The sequence below is a fragment of the Neoarius graeffei genome, chromosome 4 (genome assembly GCF_027579695.1).
Source record: "Neoarius graeffei isolate fNeoGra1 chromosome 4, fNeoGra1.pri, whole genome shotgun sequence".
Classification (NCBI taxonomy): domain Eukaryota; kingdom Metazoa; phylum Chordata; class Actinopteri; order Siluriformes; family Ariidae; genus Neoarius; species Neoarius graeffei.
The window spans coordinates 7,795,998-7,815,865 of NC_083572.1; the positions used below are offsets into that span (position 1 = coordinate 7,795,998).

Here is a 19,868-nt window from a genome sequence, read left to right on the forward strand (position 1 = left end):
GGCCAAATATATAATGTATCATGTACAGTGTGTGTATAGAACGTATTTATTTGCAGTGCACTTGTGCAAGCTTTAAGGTCAGCACAATTTTACTGATAACACTTGCTGATTATACAAACAAGTGTTCTTTGTTCTTTAGCAGGTCTCTTGCTCTCTCTCCTACATGCACGCACGCACACACACACACACACACACACACACGTGTACACTGCACACACGTACACTGCACACATTTGGCTCCCACCTTTCAAAACAAACACTAACCCATTGCCTCTCTCTTGATTCAGCCAATTGGGTGGTGGCTCCCATCCGGCTGTCCTGATTGGCTAGCAACACACAAGTGACTGCGCAGTAGAAAGGACGAGAGAGAGAGAGAGAGAGAGAGAGTGTGTGTGTGTGTGTGTGTGTGCATGTGTGTGAAGCACAACTTGTTGGTGTGCAGCCGATGCTGCTGCTACTGTAGCTGTGAGCTACAAGTAGGACGAGGTGAATTCTCACAGGTCCACAATCTCCTTCCAGATGTGTCGGTCACTGTGAGGCTCCACAGCTGTTCACACCACTGGATCCTTCCGACAGGATGCAGAATCTCCGACACGCTGCGACTGAAGCGTTCCAGCGGCTGGGTGAGTACAGAGCTCCTCTCGATCCACTGCTACATCATCAATGCTGAGCGCTAAGGAGGAAAGAGACCTTCAGCAAAACGCACACGTGCAGAGGAGGTGAGAGAGGGGATGAGGTGAGACAGGAGGTGAGAGAGGAGGTGAGGTGAGAGGTGATGATGGTGAAGGTAAAAGGGTGAGATGGAGGGAGATGATGGAGGGAAGCAGATGCGCAGCTTGTGAACAGGCAAGGCAGGCAACTGCTTGGGGCCCCCTGGCCCAGGGGCCCCCCGAGAGTCGGGGCCCAAGGGCTTATTTATTTTGTTTTTTATTGTTCTTTACCATTGTATTTTCACATTTGGAATTTAAAAAACTTTGGTTTCATACATTTTTCGTTGGTGTCAGATTATTTATAACATATTGGTGATGAACACTGGTCAGAAGGGCCCCCTGGGAAATTTTTGCTTGGGGCCACAACAGACTCTAGAATCGCCTCTGGAGGGAAGTAAGGACCAGGAGAAAAAAAGGTGGAAAATGGAATAATTAAGTATGACGTTCAGAGGATAATGTTGGACATGCAGTTTACTCTCTCTCTCTCTCTCTCTCTCTCTCTCTCTCTCTCTCTTTATATTCATATTTATCTTTCTTTTCCATTTCTCTTCCTCTTTTTCATATCTTCTTTTTTCCCCTCGTCTTGTCTTTCCTTTCCAAACCAGGAAAAGTGTGGAAACTTTCCATTCCCAATCCTCATCAATTTCCTTTCCTTCCTCCTTTTATTTCCTTGCTTTTCATTTCCTTTTCTTTTCCTCAACCATTTCCTTTCTTCTCGTAGCTTATTTCCTTAGCTTTACTTTCCCTTCTTTTCATCAATCCTTTCCTTTTCCCTTACATGTCCTTCCTTTTCTTCCTGTTTCCAAATCTCGAAAAAGTATGGAAATTTAAAACACACACACACACTTATTTCCTTTTGCAATCCTTCTCCATTTTCTCTCCTCTCCTCTTTTCTCCTCTCAGCATTCATTTCCACCCTTTTCTTCACCCATTTTCCTTTCTTTTTTTTTTTTAAATTTTGCCTTCCTCATGGAATTTAAAGGCACCTGTTTCTAAGCCGAGGACAGAAATAGGAACAGCAGCAGCACTCACTCGCTCGCACAGCGTCGCCTGTCTCACACAATCGTTTCACAACGAATGCGCTTATTCTCTCATATCCTATAAAACACAGGCTGAAACATTGTCATGAATCGACTTTCTGTATTAAATCGTATCTGCATTCAGGTCTCGTGTCCTTTAAGACAGTGTACACGTGCCTCTGCTTAACTTGAACCTTCAACCTTGAAGGTTATCCGTGAACCTGGTTGGGAGCTCAGACTGGCAGCTCTGTGTAATAATATTCTCTTTAATAATCATAATTCTATGCGATTTTATCATCAGTGTAACATTGCTAAGAAAGAAAAGCCTTTATGCATGTCAGGAATTGATCGAGTTAGTGTGTGTGCGCGCACATTAGTGTTTGATTAATACCAATATTTACACCGATATTTTACGTTGATATAAATCCAATCGCAGGCTCCTGTAGAGTCTTATCTCTACCTCGACTTGGTGTGTGAGGTGTACGAGGTGAACACACAATATCCTGATTACACTTTTTATGTAGCTGCTCAGCAGTGTAGATCAGATCACAGCAAAAAACAAGGCATTAGTCGCAAGTAAAACATGCACGAAGTGGATTTTGTTCCACATGTCTTGCGTTCACACTTGTAAATAGTGCTGACATCTCTCTCTCTCTCTCTTTGCTGCCTACACACTGAACACTGCTCTGAGCGCAAACCGTGCAGGCTATTCAGGGAACATAGGAGGGACTGTTAAGCAGAGAGAGAGAGAGAGAGAGAGACACAGCAGTAGTAAAAATTTTTGGAAACGAGGGAGAATGGGAAGCATGGATAAAACAGGGATAAATGGATAAAAGGATTGGGATCAAGGGATGCTGGGAGGCCAGATGGATGGAAAGAAATGAGGAGATCTGGGTGAAAGGAGGGATGGAAGGATACAGGGATCTCTCTCTGACACTGCAGTGAGAGAAAGACAAACGCAGTGAAAGACAGCATTTGGATATTATCAAAAGAATTAAATACAACGTGGCATGTTGTTCTAGCAAAATAATCAACAGCAAGGTAGTGTGATGAAGGAAGGTCACTGTTACCACACCTCACTTGATTATTTTCCGATATCAGAACATCCTGAAGTGGTTTATTCTTCTTATACTGCAGCAGAGGTGGACAAAGTACCCAACTTCATTACTTAAGTCAAAGTACAGATCCCGCTGGCCAAGTGTTACTCCGATACAAGTGAAAGTTGTCCAGTCCAATTTTTACTTAAGTCAAAGTACTTAAGTACTACAGGTAGCTTTTAAAAATACTTAAGTATTAAAAGTACATTTTCTGTCAACGCATCGTTGTATTATTGCCACAACACTTACAAAACCTGACGCCGTTACCAAAGACAGAAATGTGAATTCACAAAATGAATGCGTGTTGTGCCATCATGGTGGTTTAACGTTAAACTAGCTAGTCAGTGAAACTCCACCTGACATGCTAGCAAACTCTTTTCAAACTCGAAATCATATTCAGTAGCTAACGCTACTAGAAAAGAAAGATTGACATTCTGTTTACTGTATTTGGCAAGATTATTCTAAAACATTTCTAAAAGGATTTCAGATTAGCATAATTCCATGCTAACTAACAGTGTCCAAGTTAACTAGCTGTTAGGGTTTTGCTGGGATTTGAACCTGGTTCGCTGGTGTGATAATCCAGCAAACCCCCACTAGGTCATCAGGGGGATGACTCAAGTGCAGAGGCGTGAGGCAGAAGTAGAAAAGTATCAAAAAGTTTATTTACAAAATGTACAATCCACAGCAAAAAACAAAAGTAGTCCAAAAGCTCAGAAGATAAAGGGAAAATAAAAAAAAATATCCAAAAGTTCAAAGTCCAAAAATAAGAAAAGAAAAGGCAAAAATGCAAACGCTCAGAAGATCTCAAAAATGGTAAAAACAAAATTCAAAAAGGTCCAAAAAGAAAGCAAAGTACAAAAACCACAAAGACACAGGCAAGGACCATGGACCAGAGGGAACTAGCACTAACAGGCATAGCATAGGAAAAAGACTCCATGACAAGGGAACAAACAGAGGGGTATTTATACACACACTAATTAAGGAACAGGGCGGGGCAGGAAACAGGCAATGAAGACAAACACAAAAACACAGTGGCGGCCTCTAGAGGCCAAAACAAACATGACAAGATGGAAATAACAGCGGCCTCTAGAGGCCAAAACAGTCCCAGTCCTAACACTAGCTGTGTGTTAGCGTTAGCCGTGGACAAGGCGATGGCAACTTGGCGGCCAAATCCATAGAAAGTCATTGGACTCACCAGACCGCATAGCTACATTTGCAGTGTTATCGCTAGCTCTAAAAGCACAGACAGCTTCATTGCAAGCTTTCTCTTGGAATAAAACGTTTATAGTCCTCAATATGCTTCTGCAGGTTGGACGGCGAGTTTTTGGAGGACGTGATGTGGTTCATTTCCGGCAAACAAAGCAAACATTTAAAATGAAATGAAAAGAACAAAAAAAACCCCAAACACGTTTTAGAAAAGAAAAGAAAGAACATCCAATTTCAAAGCCGCTTCATAGTAACGAGTAACGAGGACCTTGATAGAAATGTAGTGGAGTGAAAAGTACGATAGTTGTCTTTCAAATGTAGTGAAGTTAAAGTCATGAGTATCCAAAAAAAAAAACCATACTCAAGTAAAGTACAGATACTCAAAAAGTGCACTTAAGTACCGCACTCAAGGAAATGTATTTCGTTACTGTCCACCTCTGTACTGCAGCGGTTTGTCGCTGTTGAGTTTCTCAGTGTTTTTAATAAACCAAAAGATGATGATGGTTCATGGATGAACCTTGAAGTTGGTCCTGCTCTCCTAAGCCAGCTGGTTGCTAGGGTGTTGCTAGGTGGTTGTTATGGTGTTTCTTCAAGGTTGTGATATGATCCCACTTGGTGATGAGGTTGTAGATCGTAGGTTGCCAAGGAAACTCAGCTAGCTGGTTGCTAGGGTGTTATGCCGTTTTAATTGTCTTCAGTATCGCTTAAGGATGAAAGACTCAAATCTTGTGAATGCATGATCAACAAAATATTTTTAATGTATTCCTCCCTGGTGGCACGGTGGTGTAGTGGTTAGCGCTGTTGCCTCACAGCAAGAAGGTCCGGGTTCGATCCCCGTGGCCGGCGAGGGCCTTTCTGTGCGGAGTTTGCATGTTCTCCCCGTGTCCGCGTGGGTTTCCTCCGGGTGCTCCGGTTTCCCCCACAGTCCAAAGACATGCAGGTTAGGTTAACTGGTGACTCTAAATTGAGCGTAGGTGTGAATGTGAATGGTTGTCTGTGTCTATGTGTCAGCCCTGTGATGACCTGGCGACTTGTCCAGGGTGAACCCCGCCTTTTGCCCGTAGTCAGCTGGGACAGGCTCCAGCTTGCCTGCGACCCTGTAGAACAGGATAAAGCGGCTAGAGATAATGAGATGAGATGAGTATTCCTCCCTCTGGAGAAAAAAAAACGCATTTTGGAGCATTGTCACACTGTAACCATAATTCTGATCTTTCCCAAAAGAACAAATGACCTTTTCCCCATATGGGATCTACAATTCTGATTAATTTCATGGCTGTACATCAAAAGTGGTGACAAATTATTTAATTTTAGATCTTTCTCTTCCTGAACTTTCCACGTCTGAGCTGACTTTGGTGCTTAGACCCCTAAATATAGTAATGTATAAAGGTGGGTTGTGATTTCCAGCACTGTAAAAATAAAAATAGATAGATAGATAGATAGATAGATAGCCATGGACCCCCTGGAAGGCCCCGAATCCTGCTCTAAGAATCACTGAATTAAAGAACAAATCATATTTTTTTATCCATTTGTCATTACATTTAACACTGTGTAATATCCATGAAACAATTTTGATCCTGTTATCCCTCACCAGCTTCTCTTTATAAAACCTTCCAGGGAATTCATTTGAGCAAGAAGGCTGGGAAATTCACACTGAGAATCAATTTTTTTATTTTAGAATTCAACCAGGAAGTGGTTTTGCATCATAAACTGTGCAAGCCAATCACATTCTAGTATGCAAATGTATTCAGTTATTGCACAGAGAAGGGCTGCTGTAATGGCCCTTTTCCACTACCCTTTTTCAGCTCACTTCAGCCCGACACGGCTCGCGTTTCGACTACCTGAGAGCAGCACGACTCAGCTCGCTTCAGCCCTACTCAGCACCCAAAACTCGCACGGTTTTGGAGTAGGGCTGAAGCGAGCCAAACCGAGCCGAGTGGGGCTAGGGGCGTGAGGAGACACTCCCCTGTGCACTGATTGGTGAGGAGGAGTGTCCTCACATGCCCACACACGCCCCGCGAGCACGCTGGGATCTGTAAACACCGGAAACCCGGAAGAAGAATAATTACGAATTATGAGAATTATGAAGCCTTATGCGCCTCGCCTTATCTATACGCTCTTGCCAGTATCTGTTGGCGTTGTCGGTGACAACAAGCCACAGCACCAAGACAAGCAACACTAACGACTCCATGTTTATTGTTTACTCTCCGGGTCGTGAGACTACCGCTTAAAAGGTCACTGATGTCACTGTTTGCGCCGCCTAACGACATCACGTGACATCCACCCACTTTCGCTAACTCCACCCAATGTGTCCACCCACTTCCAGCCAGCACGGTTCAGCGTGGTTGTAGTCGAAATGCAACCCCAACAGCCCCACTCAGCTCAACTCAGCCCAACTCAGCACGGCACGGCTCAGCCCAACTCAGCCGCGTTGGTAGTGGAAAAGCGGCATAAGTGTGAATGCATTTGTAATGTCACTGGTAGATAATTTGCAGATTCATTGAAGCACTTTTGTGTCTTTTTCTTCTGTTTCACAACATTTTTTTGGAAGCCGCCACATCAAACACATTTTGGAGGAAAGCGCTATTCGCCCTCTTCCACATACATGAGCTCACATATTGGCACACGAATGGCTAGTGATGCTATGATTGACAGGATAGATAGAGAGTATGCCCCTCCCACCCAGACAAGACACAACAGTTTTGCTCTCTTGGATGTGAAGGCTTTTAAAAATAAGAAGAAGAAGAGGAAGAAGACGATGATGATGATGATGATGATGATGATGATGAAGATGATAAAGAAGATGATGATGATAGAAGAAGATGATCATGAAGAAGAAGAAGATGAAGTAAAGAAGGAAAAGATGATGAAGAAGTCAACGATGATGACAATGAAGAAGATGAAGAAGACAAAGAAGAAGAAAAAGAAGACAGTGATGATCAAGAAGAAGACCAAGAGAAAGATGACAAAGAAGATGAAGAAGAAGAGGAAAACAATGATGATGATGATGAAGAAGAAGAAAAGAAGGAAAGGTGATGATGAAGAAGATGATGACAAAGAAGATGAAGAAGATGAAAAGAAGGAAAAGAAGATGATGAAGAAGATGACAGTGAAGAAGATGATGAAGATGATGATTATGAAGTTGATGAAGAATAAGAAGAAAAAGAAGATGAAGAAGATGATGACAGCGAAGAAGATGATGAAGATGATGAATATGACAAAGAAGAAGATGAAGAAAAGAACAAAAGATGATGACAGCGAAAAAGATGATAATGTTGATGAAGAAGAAGAAGAAAAAGGAGGTGATGAAGAAGAAGACGATAATGATGAAGAAGAAAAAAGAAGGAAAAGATGATGAAGAAGATGAAAAGAAGGAAAAGAAGATGATGATGAAGGTGACAGCGAAGAACATGATGAAGATGATGATTATGAAGTTGATGAAGAATAAGAAGAAAAAGAAGAAGTGAAGATGATGATGAAGATGATGAAGATGACAAAGAAGAAGATGAGGAAAAGAACAAAAGATGATGACAGCGAAGATGATGATGATGTTGATGAAGAAGAAGAAAAAGGATGTGATGAAGAAGATGATGATAATGATGAAGAAGAAGAAAAGAAGGAAAAGATGATGAAGAAGAAGATGCAAAGAAGGTAAAGAAGATGATGAAGAAGATGATGATTATGAAGTTGATGAAGAATAAGAAGAAAAAGAAGAGGTGAAGAAGAAGAAGATGATGAGGAAGATGATGAATATGACAAAGAAGAAGATGAAGAAAAGAACAAAAGATGATGACAGCGAAGATGATGATGATGATGTTGATGAAGAAGAAGAAGAAAAAGGAGGTGATGAAGAAGAAGAAGAAGAAGAAGAAGAAGAAGACGATAATGATGAAGAAGAAAAGAAGGAAAAGATGATGAAGAAGAAGATGATGACGAAGATGATGAATATGACAAAGAAGAAGATGAAGAAAAGAAGGAAAAGATGATGATGAAGAAGAAGATGACGAAGAAGAAGAGAGGTAGAGTGGTGCAGATTACACATTTGTGTTGTTCAGATGTCCAGATCTTGGTCTTCAGCCCTGCTTGTTTGATTTTTGACTCCTGGCAGCTTTGTGACGGACTGAATCATCGCCGCTGTCCCACTCAGATGACACCACCATCATCCAGGGCCAAAAGAGTTTTCAGCGAATCATGGCTGGAGCTCCAAACACACACACACACACACACACACACACACACACACACACCACTCTCTCTCTGTCTCTGTCTCTCTCCTCATGTTCTGACTCTGAGTGACTTTAATCGTAAGCTTGTGTTTAAACGACGGCGTCCATCCAAATCTAACACGTTTCCCTAAAAATAAAACCTCCCTCAGCTTTTAATCCTCATCGCTCAGAGTTCAAGTCAAGTGACTTCGGACAATTTTACGGCAGAAATGTTTCGTGTGATTAAATTCATCTGGAGTTGTGTAAAGTGAAAATAGTGCTCAGGATTTCTGTGAAAATTTTCCAGACACGGTTCTCTGATCTTTTATTTCTTTTTAACTTTTCCACATTTTAAAATTTCTCTACTCTTCGTTTTACATTCTTCTTTTATGAAGATATTCTTTGGGCTTTTTTCACCTTTATTGGATAGGACAGCGTAGAGACAGGACAGGAAATGAGCAGGAGATAGGGAGGGATTAGGTAATGACCTTGGGTCGGAATCAAACCCAGGTCCCTGGATTTATGGTATGGCACCTTAGCCACCTGAGCCACGACACCCCACAGTCTTCTTTTATATTCCGTTTCATTCTCTTCACATTTTCTATTTTACAGTTTCTTTTCTTTTTTTAACTTCTCGTCTCTCTTCTCTACGATTTTACTGTCCTTTTATGGTTATTTATTTATTTATTTATTTACTTATTATTTAAAAAATGTATTTTCTTTTGATTTCTATTTTCTTCTGTTCTGTTTTATCCTTTTGTCTCTACTCGTCTTGCCTTCTGTTAAGTTCTCTGCTTACTCTTTTCGACTTTGCTCCTTCCCTTTTGACGTTTTAATTTTCTTTTTATATTTTTTCTCAACTCCTTTCTTTTCTTCTCTTCTCTATTTTCTCTTCTTCCTCTTCCCCGTTTGCATGTATCTCTTCTTTTTTCCTTTGTTTTTCTATTTTACTCTTTTTTTTTAAACTTTTTCTCTTCTCTTTTGCATTTTTAACCTTTTTGCGTTTTTAATTTGCTCTTCATTTTAATTTGTTACATTTGCCTCTTTCTCGATTCCTCTTTCTTCTTCTAGTCTCTTTTCCTCTACTTGTATTTTCATTGTCTTCTCCTCTTCCTCCTTTGCTTGCTTTTTCCGCTTCTTTTTTACTTCTCTTCTTTACTCTTCTCTTCCCTTTTGTCTTTTCACTCTTCTTTTTTAAATTTTAATTTTCTTTCTTTACTTCTATTCTCTCCTGCTCTGTTTCATGCTCTTCGCTTCTGTTCTTTCTCTTTTGTTTTTCTCATTTTTTTTATTTCTCTTCTCCATTCTCTTCTCTGTCTATTCTGTCAGTTTTCACCTCTGTCTTTTAATTCCTCTTCTTTAAATATTTACTTTTATCTTGATGCATATTCTCTACTGTTCTCTTTGCCATCCTCTGTTGTATTGTATCTTCTTTTTATTTCTCTTTTCAAATTTCATCTTTATGCACAATTTTATTATGTGCTTGTGAAATATGTGCAAATTTATCTGCAAAATCTTTGTTTTTTGTTTTTTTTCCAGGTTTGAAGCAGAGACACATGGGCTATCAGGAGGTAAGAAACCTTTGGCAAACTTAGAGACCCAGGAACCCTCGGCATCGCTTTAGAGGAATATTTGACACTTAGATTTTGGTGTGTGTTTATAGTTATTTGGAACGAAAGAGCAAATGAAACTTGCATCACAGCACTATTGGCCAAACACACAAATTATTCCTCTCGTTCTTTTCCTGCTGAGGCTCGTCCTTTGCCTGCACTGAGTGGCATTTCATTTTCAGCTCTGCTGACCGTGTCGCCACACTGAGACAAGCAGAATGAACCTGAATAGTGATGACGAAAGATAAACACAAACAGCATCCTTCTCTCTCTCTTTCTCTCTCTTTCCTCTCTACTGCTCATGCTGTACACACTCTCAGTTCTTTTCTTCCTGTGACACTAAAACCCTGTGTTCATCACGAAGATTTTCATCACTGAATTTTTCGAATCTGATTGGTCTGAAGGTGTTAAAGGGCACATCTTGGGTATATTTAGGAGCAAGATCAATGTAATTCTCCAATTTTATATTAAACTTTGGTCAAATGTCTGTCACATTTTGCATTTTGTGCAATTTTTTTTATCTTGCGCAATACCAGAAAAATTCAGTTGAAATCAAGCCATTTGAGGCGAATTGGTCCGCCTCTGAAAAAACTTGGCATTTGGATTTCCCGGCAAACATTGATTTTCGTGACGTCGCGTGCGGGACGCCTCCCTCTGAATCCTACATCAGCGCTGGTTTGTTGATGAGAATACAACCTGGTGGTTTTCTGCAAATTTCTTCAACGTTATTAAAATGGTTAACAGATGTATGATGAACCAATCTTGATGGGATTAGTACTCATCGTTTTCCAAAAGACCGGAGGCACCCGGAAAAACTGGCAACATGCAACAGACCACAGCATCATATGTGGGGCTCACTTCATAAAGCCCGACGACTTTGAGAACTATTTGCAGTGGGAAATGGGCTTCAAGAAGCAACTTGATCTGAAAAAAGACGCAGTTCCATCTGTCAGAACGCCCAAAGCAACACCGTCTCCATTTGTGTCAGCGTCACCAAAGGAGCCAGCCGTGTTCGTTTCCCCTGAACAGGAGGCGAAGTGCCGCATCCACTGAGGCCCTTGAAGCTGAGGACCAAGCAGAGCCGAGAAAAAGACCAAGAAAATCGGCAATTCACAAGTTGACTGTTGCCAGGGTAAGAAATAAGAGAGACTATACTCTAAATTAGGTGTTCCTGTGTTTGTCTCTCAGCCTGCTGGCGGATCCGCACGTGACGTCACGAATCTGGATCAATATGGCTCCAGACTCCCTTGGGATTTTTCCAGACGCATTTTTTTTTTTTTTGCTGTAAACAGATGGCCTTGTGCAAAATTACCCTTCTGGATGAGTGTGTAAAGGGACATACTTTCATATATATATAAAAAAAAACATGAAATTGGTCCAAGATATGCCCTTTAATTAATTTTTATAAATCCACCTGCTGTTTTATTTTCTGCAGTTCTCTAATCAGCCGATCCCTTGCCAGCAGCACGATGTGTCAAATCATGCAGATACAAATCAAGAGCTTCAGTTCTAATGCTCACAATGTTCAAACAAGAACGGGAAAAATTGTGATCTCACAGTGAAGTGTGACTTTCTTTCTTTCACTGTGGCATGGGTGTTGGTTTGAGCCAGATGAGTGTTTTTGGTTTGAGTATTTCAGAAACTGCTGATCTCCTTCCTGGGGTTTCACACACAACAGTCTGTAGAGTTTACACAGGCAGAATGGTGCGAAAAACAAAAAACATTGAGTGAGTGAGTGAGTGAATGAGCGACAGCTCTGTGGGTGGAAACAAACGCTTTGTTGATAAGAGAGGTCAGAGATCAGAAAATGGCCAGATTGGTTCAAAGTGCCAGGAAGGATATAGTAACTCATATAATCACTCTATACAACCGTGGTGAGCAGAAAAGCATCTCAGCATGCAACAGCAAACAGAAGAACACATTGGGTTCCACTCCTGCAGCCAAGAACAGGAACCTTAGAATCAAGAACAAGTTCCTATTAAAGTGGCTGATATGTAAATAAATATATATCAAAGAATTATTTTCTGTAAGGAGACATTTATTTCACATTTCTGGAAGGAGTCAACAGTGTTAGTAAGATTTCCACCGTGAGAAATTCTTCAGGCGAGATGGCTTTGTTTCTCAGTAACATGCCAAGCTCGCAAATCTGTCTTCGTGTTCGTTTACTTTCATTTCCGTTTGTCAACGGAACTAACAAATTCTGAGAATTCAGAGAAATTTGGTCAGAGATAGTTTGGGAAATTTTTTGATTGCTGAATTCATACACTCGTGCAGTGCATCAAGATTGTTCGAAAAAAAAAGCCTCAATGAGGCTGGAGCTCATACCGGCCACTGTTGTTGTGTGTGAGTCTGAAATCCGGTCAATTCTGTAGGAGTAGCGATTTTTGTGAAATTGCATATGACCCTAGCCTAGTAAATTAGACCCAACCGCCTAGCGGCCAAAAATATTTTTTGCCTAGCAAGTGGGTCTAGCCTCGCACCATATAAACAAAAACACCCCGGGCATCAAATCGTGCCCGCCAATCACAACGCAAGGTTTTTGTTTGGATTCTTTGGGCGGGCTTTTGCAGGAGTGACGACAAAGCTGCGCGACGCTGGAGAAAGCGCAGCAGGAAAGATGGCTACGAGCTAGTGAATAGCGCACGTTTGACTCCGCTTTGGAATCAGTTTTAGAAGAATTAGACTTGGAGTTTTCGTTGAAACATGAGCAGGAAGAGGCTCTCCGCTCATTCCTTTTCAAGAAGGACGTTTTCGCTGTTTTGCCGACCGGCTATGGCAAAAGTCTGATCTACCAGCTGGCTCCGCTCGTAGCCAAAAGGATGGGGCTAGTTTGTGCAGTACGAAGAATTAATAAACAGCTTTGAAACATTACTTTTTGATTGTTTCTTATTTTCCCGTTATTTTAAATTTAAGGGAAATTATTTCACCAAACACCACTAAATAAAAACTCTCAAAAACAGTTTAAGCAAACCCTTGAAAAACACTTGGAAAAAAATGTGTATGTGGTACAGACTCCAAACTTGTGCTCATTATCTCCAAATTTTTTTAATATCTAGAACCTGTTTATTAATTAATACGCATTTTGAAAAACTGTTTAATTTCAAGGTCTCCCCCCTGCTTTCTGTCGCTCTGACTACGTCACAGTCACTGTTGCGCTGATTGGTCAGAGCGTTGGCCTATACGCACAGAGACAGTTTGAAAGACAGCGGTTTGTTCCTCCTACCTGCTTCGGAAATATCTACGGATCGAGGCCAGACTAAATATTCACATTTAGTCTGGCTTGCCAGGCTAATATGACCCTTGTGTAGCCGCATGCATGACAGGTGGCGCCACCTGGTGAACAATTCTTGTTGAAATATGTCTTTAGAGTCTTCTGGGGGCGGCACGGTGGTGTAGTGGTTAGCGCTGTCGCCTCACAGCAAGAAGGTCTTGCCTGCAACCCTGTAGAAGGATAAAGCGGCTAGAGATAATGAGATGAGATGAGATGAGTCTTCTGGCTGAGTTTCAGTGAAAACATCCTAGCAGTTTACGAAGAGTAGCGTTTAATGTGATGAGTTACCCAATAATTTCAGATGCCCATAAAATTGTAAATATGACAGGTGGTGCCACCATCTCGACAGTTTTTATGCACAGCCACCTGGGGAATATTGTGTGCGAGTTTGATCGAAATCTGATCAGTCCTGCAGGAGGAGTAGCAATTTTTGTAAATTGTGGATGGACGACAATGAACGACGAACAGACGGACGACGCGTGATCACATAAATCCAGCCTGGCCTATAGCCAGATGAGCTACAAACCCAAACATTTCAACACATACTCTTAATTAAAGGAACATTTCAAAATAGGGGGTGGCACGGTGGTGTAGTGGTTAGCGCTGTCGCCTCACAGCAAGAAGGTCCTGGGTTCAAGCCCCGGGGCCGGTGAGGGCCTTTCTGTGTGGAGTTTGCATGTTCTCCCCGTGTCTGCGTGGGTTTCCTCTGGGTGCTCCGGTTTCCCCCACAGTCCAAAGACATGCAGGTTAGGTTAACTGGTGACTCTAAATTGAGCGTAGGTGTGAATGGTTGTCTGTGTCTATGTGTCAGCCCTGTGATGACCTGGCGACTTGTCCAGGGTGTACCCCGCCTTTCGCCCATAGTCAGCTGGGATAGGCTCCAGCTTGCCTGCGACCCTGTAGAAGGATAAAGCGGCTTGAGATAATGAGATGAGATTTCAAAATAGTAGCACCCCAACTCTGTCCTTAGTGATATTCTTGATGTTCAATTGTAAATAAACGAATAAAACAAAAGAGCACTGACCCCAATCATAATGTCCCCTAGTTTGGGAACCTGTGACATAAGCGATTACAGGAACTAACTTGTTTAGGACATTAAATGTAGCTATAAATGGATAAAAAGTACATTTCATTCTTTAATAAACGCAAATTTCTACAACGCCGATTCCAAAAAAGTTGGGACAAAGTACAAATTGTAAATAAAAGCAGAATGCAATGATGTGGAAGTTTCAAAATTCCATATTTTATTCAGAATAGAACATAGATGACATATCAAATGTTTAAACTGAGAAAATGTATCATTTAAAGAGAAAAATTAGGTGATTTTAAATTTCATGACAACAACACATCTCAAAAAAAGTTGGGACAAGGCCATGTTTACCACTGTGAGACATCCCCTTTTCTCTTTACAACAGTCTGTAAACGTCTGGGGACTGAGGAGACAAGTTGCTCAAGTTTAGGGATAGGAATGTTAACCCACTCTTGTCTAATGTAGGATTCTAGTTGCTCAACTGTCTTAGGTCTTTTTTGTTGTATCTTCCATTTTATGATGCGCCAAATGTTTTCTATGGGTGAAAGATCTGGACTGCAGGCTGGCCAGTTCAGTACCCGGACCCTTCTTCTACGCAGCCATGATGCTGTAATTGATGCAGTCTGTGGTTTGGCATTGTCATGTTGGAAAATGCAAGGTCTTCCCTGAAAGAGACGTCGTCTGGATGGGAGCATATGTTGCTCTAGAACCTGGATATACCTTTCAGCATTGATGGTGTCTTTCCAGATGTGTAAGCTGCCCATGCCACACGCACTAATGCTACCCCATACCATCAGAGATGCAGGCTTCTGAACTGAGCGCCAATAACAACTCGGGTCATCCTTCTCCTCTTTAGTCCGAATGACACGGCGTCCCTGATTTCCATAAAGAACTTCAAATTTTGATTCGTCTGACCACAGAACAGTTTTCCACTTTGCCACAGTCCATTTTAAACGAGCCTTAGCCCAGAGAAGACGTCTGCGCTTCTGGATCATGTTTAGATACAGCTTCTTCTTTGAACTATAGAGTTTTAGCTGGCAACGGCGGATGGCACGGTGAATTGTGTTCACAGATAATGTTCTCTGGAAATATTCCTGAGCCCATTTTGTGATTTCCAATACAGAAGCATGCCTGTATGTGATGCAGTGCCGTCTATGGGCCCGAAGATCACGGGCACCCAGTATGGTTTTCCGGCCTTGACCCTTACGCACAGAGATTCTTCCAGATTCTCTGAATCTTTTGATGATATTATGCACTGTAGATGATGATATGTTCAAACTCTTTGCAATTTTACACTGTCGAACTCCTTTCTGATATTGCTCCACTATTTGTCGGTGCAGAATTAGGGGGATTGGTGATCCTCTTCCCATCTTTACTTCTGAGAGCCGCTGCCACTCCAAGATGCTCTTTTTATACCCAGTCATGTTAATGACCTATTGCCAATTGACCTAATGAGTTGCAATTTGGTCCTCCAGCTGTTCCTTTTTTGTACCTTTAACTTTTCCAGCCTCTTATTGCCCCTGTCCCAACTTTTTTGAGATGTGTTGCTGTCATGACATTTCAAATGAGCCAATATTTGGCATGAAATTTCAAAATGTCTCACTTTCGACATTTGACATGTTGTCTATGTTCTATTGTGAATACAATATCAGTTTTTGAGATTTGTAAATTATTGCATTCCGTTTTTATTTACAATTTGTACTTTGTTCCAACTTTTTTGGAATCGGGGTTGTATATGTTGCCAAATTGCAGTGGTATGAAGACGAATCGAACACATCAAAATATGCTGTTGGAGGAAAATAATAAACAACACGTCATTGCAGATTATTTTCCTCGTGTTTCATTTCTTTTAGAGGGATGTCATGGTGACCATAGTAACCATGGTCTGTTTTTTCCTCCAGAAAATTGCTGCTTTTCACAAGCATCTCGCATTTGTCTGCGTGGCCTGCATTCTCTGTTCTCTGTTATTTCTTCCTCCATCTATCAGACATAATAAACACTCTCTCTCTCTCTCTCTCTCTCTGTCCTGTATGGTTGAATAGACACGCTTGTTCCCATTAGCAAAGAGAACATGGCTGTGTTTGTTTTGCTCTCACAAATGGGTAACGGTCATAAGACCAGGCGTCTGTACAGAAAATACACGCACATACACATACCTACACACACACACACACACACACACACACACACACACACACACACACACACACACACACACACACGTCATGTGAGAAAGGCTTGCCCACAAAGCCAAAGACACAGTAATGGAGGATTTGCAATGGAGGCTCCGGTTCTGGGGTTCTCTGTGTGCGAGAAAATGCTGCTGGTGTTGTGGAAGACAGAAAACGGTCCAGGAGACACAGGAACCCGTTTACCAGAGAAAAGAAGAGTTGGAAGTACAAGAGATGTCCTCAAGGAGTTGGAGCGTCTCGTCTCTGCCTACCCCTGAGGTACCAAGGGTGCTTTGGATAGTTTATGCTCCAGAACCTAACTTTTGTCCAGGACCTTTAAGGTCAAATCAAAGAACCTTGAAGGACGATAAATGGAAGCTTCTGGGAAATCTAATTTCGTCCCACTGAATGTTTTTTCAATTAGAAGATGATAAGAAACCCTCTTGATTTAGATCACATAGTCACAACACTCCATCCTGTTCTAAAATATAAAATAAATATACCAATATAATTTTTAAATGTCAGTTCATCTTCGCTAAATAATAATAACGTGCTCCAATTTGAAGCAGAATTAGTGTTCTAACCACAAAGCTGATTATTTTCCTTGAACAGCACGTCCAAATTTGCCACAGCCAACCATTTTCTATTCATTAAAGAAAGACACGTACTATTTATTCTTTTTTTTTAAAGTTATATTTAATATTGTGGAATGTCCTCAAAACAAGTTAGGTAGACTGTTATCACATATATACTGCAGTATATAACACTCATTCTCTATCCAGCCTGTCTCTTTTTCTTTCGCTTGAAGTTAATCAAAGAAAGAGAGAAAGAAAGAAGTCACATGACACATACAGTGGTGCTTGAAAGTTTGTGAACCCTTTAGAATTTTCTATATTTCTGCATAAATATGACGTAAAACAATATCAGATTTTCACACAAGTCCTAAAAGTAGATAAAGAGAACCCAGTTAAACAAATGAGACAAAAATATTATACTTGGTCATTTATGTATTGAGAAAAATGATTCAATATTACATATCTGTGAGTGGCAAAAGTATGTGAACCTTTGCTTTCAGTATCTGGTGTGACCCCCTTATGCGGCAATAACTGCAACTAAACATTTACGGTAACTGTTGATCAGTCCTGTACACCGGCTTGGATGAATTTTAGCCCATTTCTCCGTACAGAACAGCTTCAACTCTGGGATGTTGGTGGGTTTCCTCACATGAACTGCTGGCTTCAGGTCTTTCCACAACATTTCGATTGGATTAAGGTCAGGACTTTGACTTGGCCATTCCAAAACATTAATTTTATTCTTCTTTAACCATTCTTTGGTAGAACGACTTGTGTGCTTAGGGTTGTTGTCTTGCTGCATGACCCACCTTCTCTTGAGATTCAGTTCATGGACAGATGTCCTGACATTTTCCTTTAGAATTCGCTGCTATAATTCAGAATTCATTGTTCCATCAATGATGGCAAGCCGTCCTGGCCCAGATGCAGCAAAACAGGCCCAAACCATGATACTACCACCACCATGTTTCACAGATGGGATAAGGTTCTTATGCTGGAATGCAGTGTTTTCCTTTCTCCAAACATAACGCTTCTCATTTAAACCAAAAAGTTCTATTGTGGTCTCATCTGTCCACAAAACATTTTTCTAATAGACTTCTGGCTTGTCCACGTGATCTTTAGCAAACTGCAGACGAGCAGCAATGTTACTTTTGGAGAGCAGTGGCTTTCTCCTTGCAACCCTGCCATGCACACCATTGTTGTTCAGTGTTCTCCTGATGGTGGACTCAGGAACATTAACATTAACCAATGTGAGAGAGGCCTTCAGTTGCTTACAAGTTACCCTGTGGTCCTTTGTGACCTTGCCGAGTATTACATGCCTTGCTCTTGGAGTGATCTTTGTTGGTCAACCACTCCTGGGGAGGGTAACAATGGTCTTGAATTTCCTCCATTTGTACACAATCTGTCTGACTGTGGATTGGTGGAGTCCAAACTCTTTAGAGATGGTTTTGTAACCTTTTCCAGCCTGATGAGCATCAACAATGCTTTTTCTGAGGTCCTCAGAAATCTCCTTTGTTCGTGCCATGATACACTTCCACAACCATGTGTTGTGAAGATCAGACTTTGTAGATCCCTGTTCTTTCAATAAAACAAGGTGCCCACTCACACCTGATTGTCATCCCATTGATTAAAAACACCTGACTCTAATTTCATTTTCAAATTAACTGTTAATCCTAGAGGTTCACATACTTTTGCCACTCACAGATATGTAATATTGGATCATTTTCCTCAATAAATAAATGACCAAGTATAATATTTTTGTATCATTTGTTTAACTGGGTTCTCTTTATCTACTTTTACGACTTGTGTGAAAATCTGATGATGTTTTAGGTCATATTTATGCAAAAATATAGAAAACTCTAAAGGGTTCACAAACTTTCAAGCACCACTGTAAACCGGAATGTGCAAATTCCTCTGTCCTGAAGACCTTCCCATGGAGGAAAACCTACTGTGTCAAAATACTGACACTCCTTCCAGAAATTTCTCCTGACAGATATCAACCATTTAAAGAAAAAGAAAGAAAAGCAGATTGTCATGGTCCCGAGAAACAACAAAGACTAAACTCCTTTCCTGTGTCAAAAGATGAGTGTATAATTAATATATTAGAAAGGGGGAAAAAACGTTTTTACAATATCATCATAGATACAGTTGTCATCATAATGCGGCTTTACTCCGATACTTCAGATTGCGACGGCAAAAAAAAAGGTAGAAAATTTTAAGTTATCGATTTACCTTTTGAAAGTTTAATATCGTGTCACGTTTTCCCTTTTACCAAGGTGAATTGTTTATATTCTTTTTTCCCCCGCTTTACCCTAAATGTAGCTCATCGTACAAGACGTATTTGGTGACAGAAATTTGCGAATTATCTCTGCAGCTAATGTTGCTAACAGTATGCTAGTTTTGCACTGAGGAAACAACATGGCTAAATCATCACGCACTCACTTCAAACTGTGAGTTGTTTTGTATCTTACACGGATGTGTTTGTGTGGTTTGTGACTTTGTAGGACACACTTTGAAAGACAGCAAAAAAGACATTGTTTCTAAACAGGGTATGTAAAGATTTATGCTAATCTGGCTGCTTTTATCTTCGCGAGCCTCTTAGCTCCAGTGGAAACTAAATAATACAAACATGTCTGCACTGGGGCGGCACGGTGGTGTAGTGGTTAGCGCTGTCGCCTCACAGCAAGAAGGTCCGGGTTCGAGCCCCATGGCCGGCGGGGGCCTTTCTGTGCGGAGTTTGCATGTTCTCCCCGTGTCCGTGTGGGTTTCCTCCGGGTGCTCCGGTTTCCCCCACAGTCCAAAGACATGCAGGTTAGGTTAACTGGTGACTCTAAATTGACCGTAGGTGTGAATGTGAGTGTGAATGGTTGTCTGTGTCTATGTGTCAGCCCTGTGATGACCTGGCGACTTGTCCAGGGTGTACCCTGCCTTTCGCCCGTAGTCAGCTGGGATAGGCTCCAGCTTGCCTGCGACCCTGTAGAAC

At 41.2% G+C, this 19,868-nt stretch overlaps 1 protein-coding gene across 3 annotated transcripts in view; it reads left to right on the forward strand.

Annotated features, from left to right (window-relative positions):
• Nucleotides 1-473: 473 nt before the first annotated feature.
• The window catches only part of cdk15 (cyclin-dependent kinase 15), a 52,584-nt gene continuing 33,189 nt past the window's right edge, over nt 474-19,868 (forward strand). For 2 of the 3 annotated variants that reach the window (XM_060918115.1, XM_060918116.1), the window contains exons 1-2: nt 474-623; nt 9,774-9,805. In XM_060918115.1, the coding sequence (XP_060774098.1) occupies nt 578-623; nt 9,774-9,805 (78 nt within the window). In that variant the 5' untranslated portion in view covers nt 474-577. Of the gene's footprint in view, nt 624-9,773; nt 9,806-16,409; nt 16,596-19,868 lie in introns of those variants that run through there. The other variant, XM_060918114.1, reaches the window with a different exon arrangement.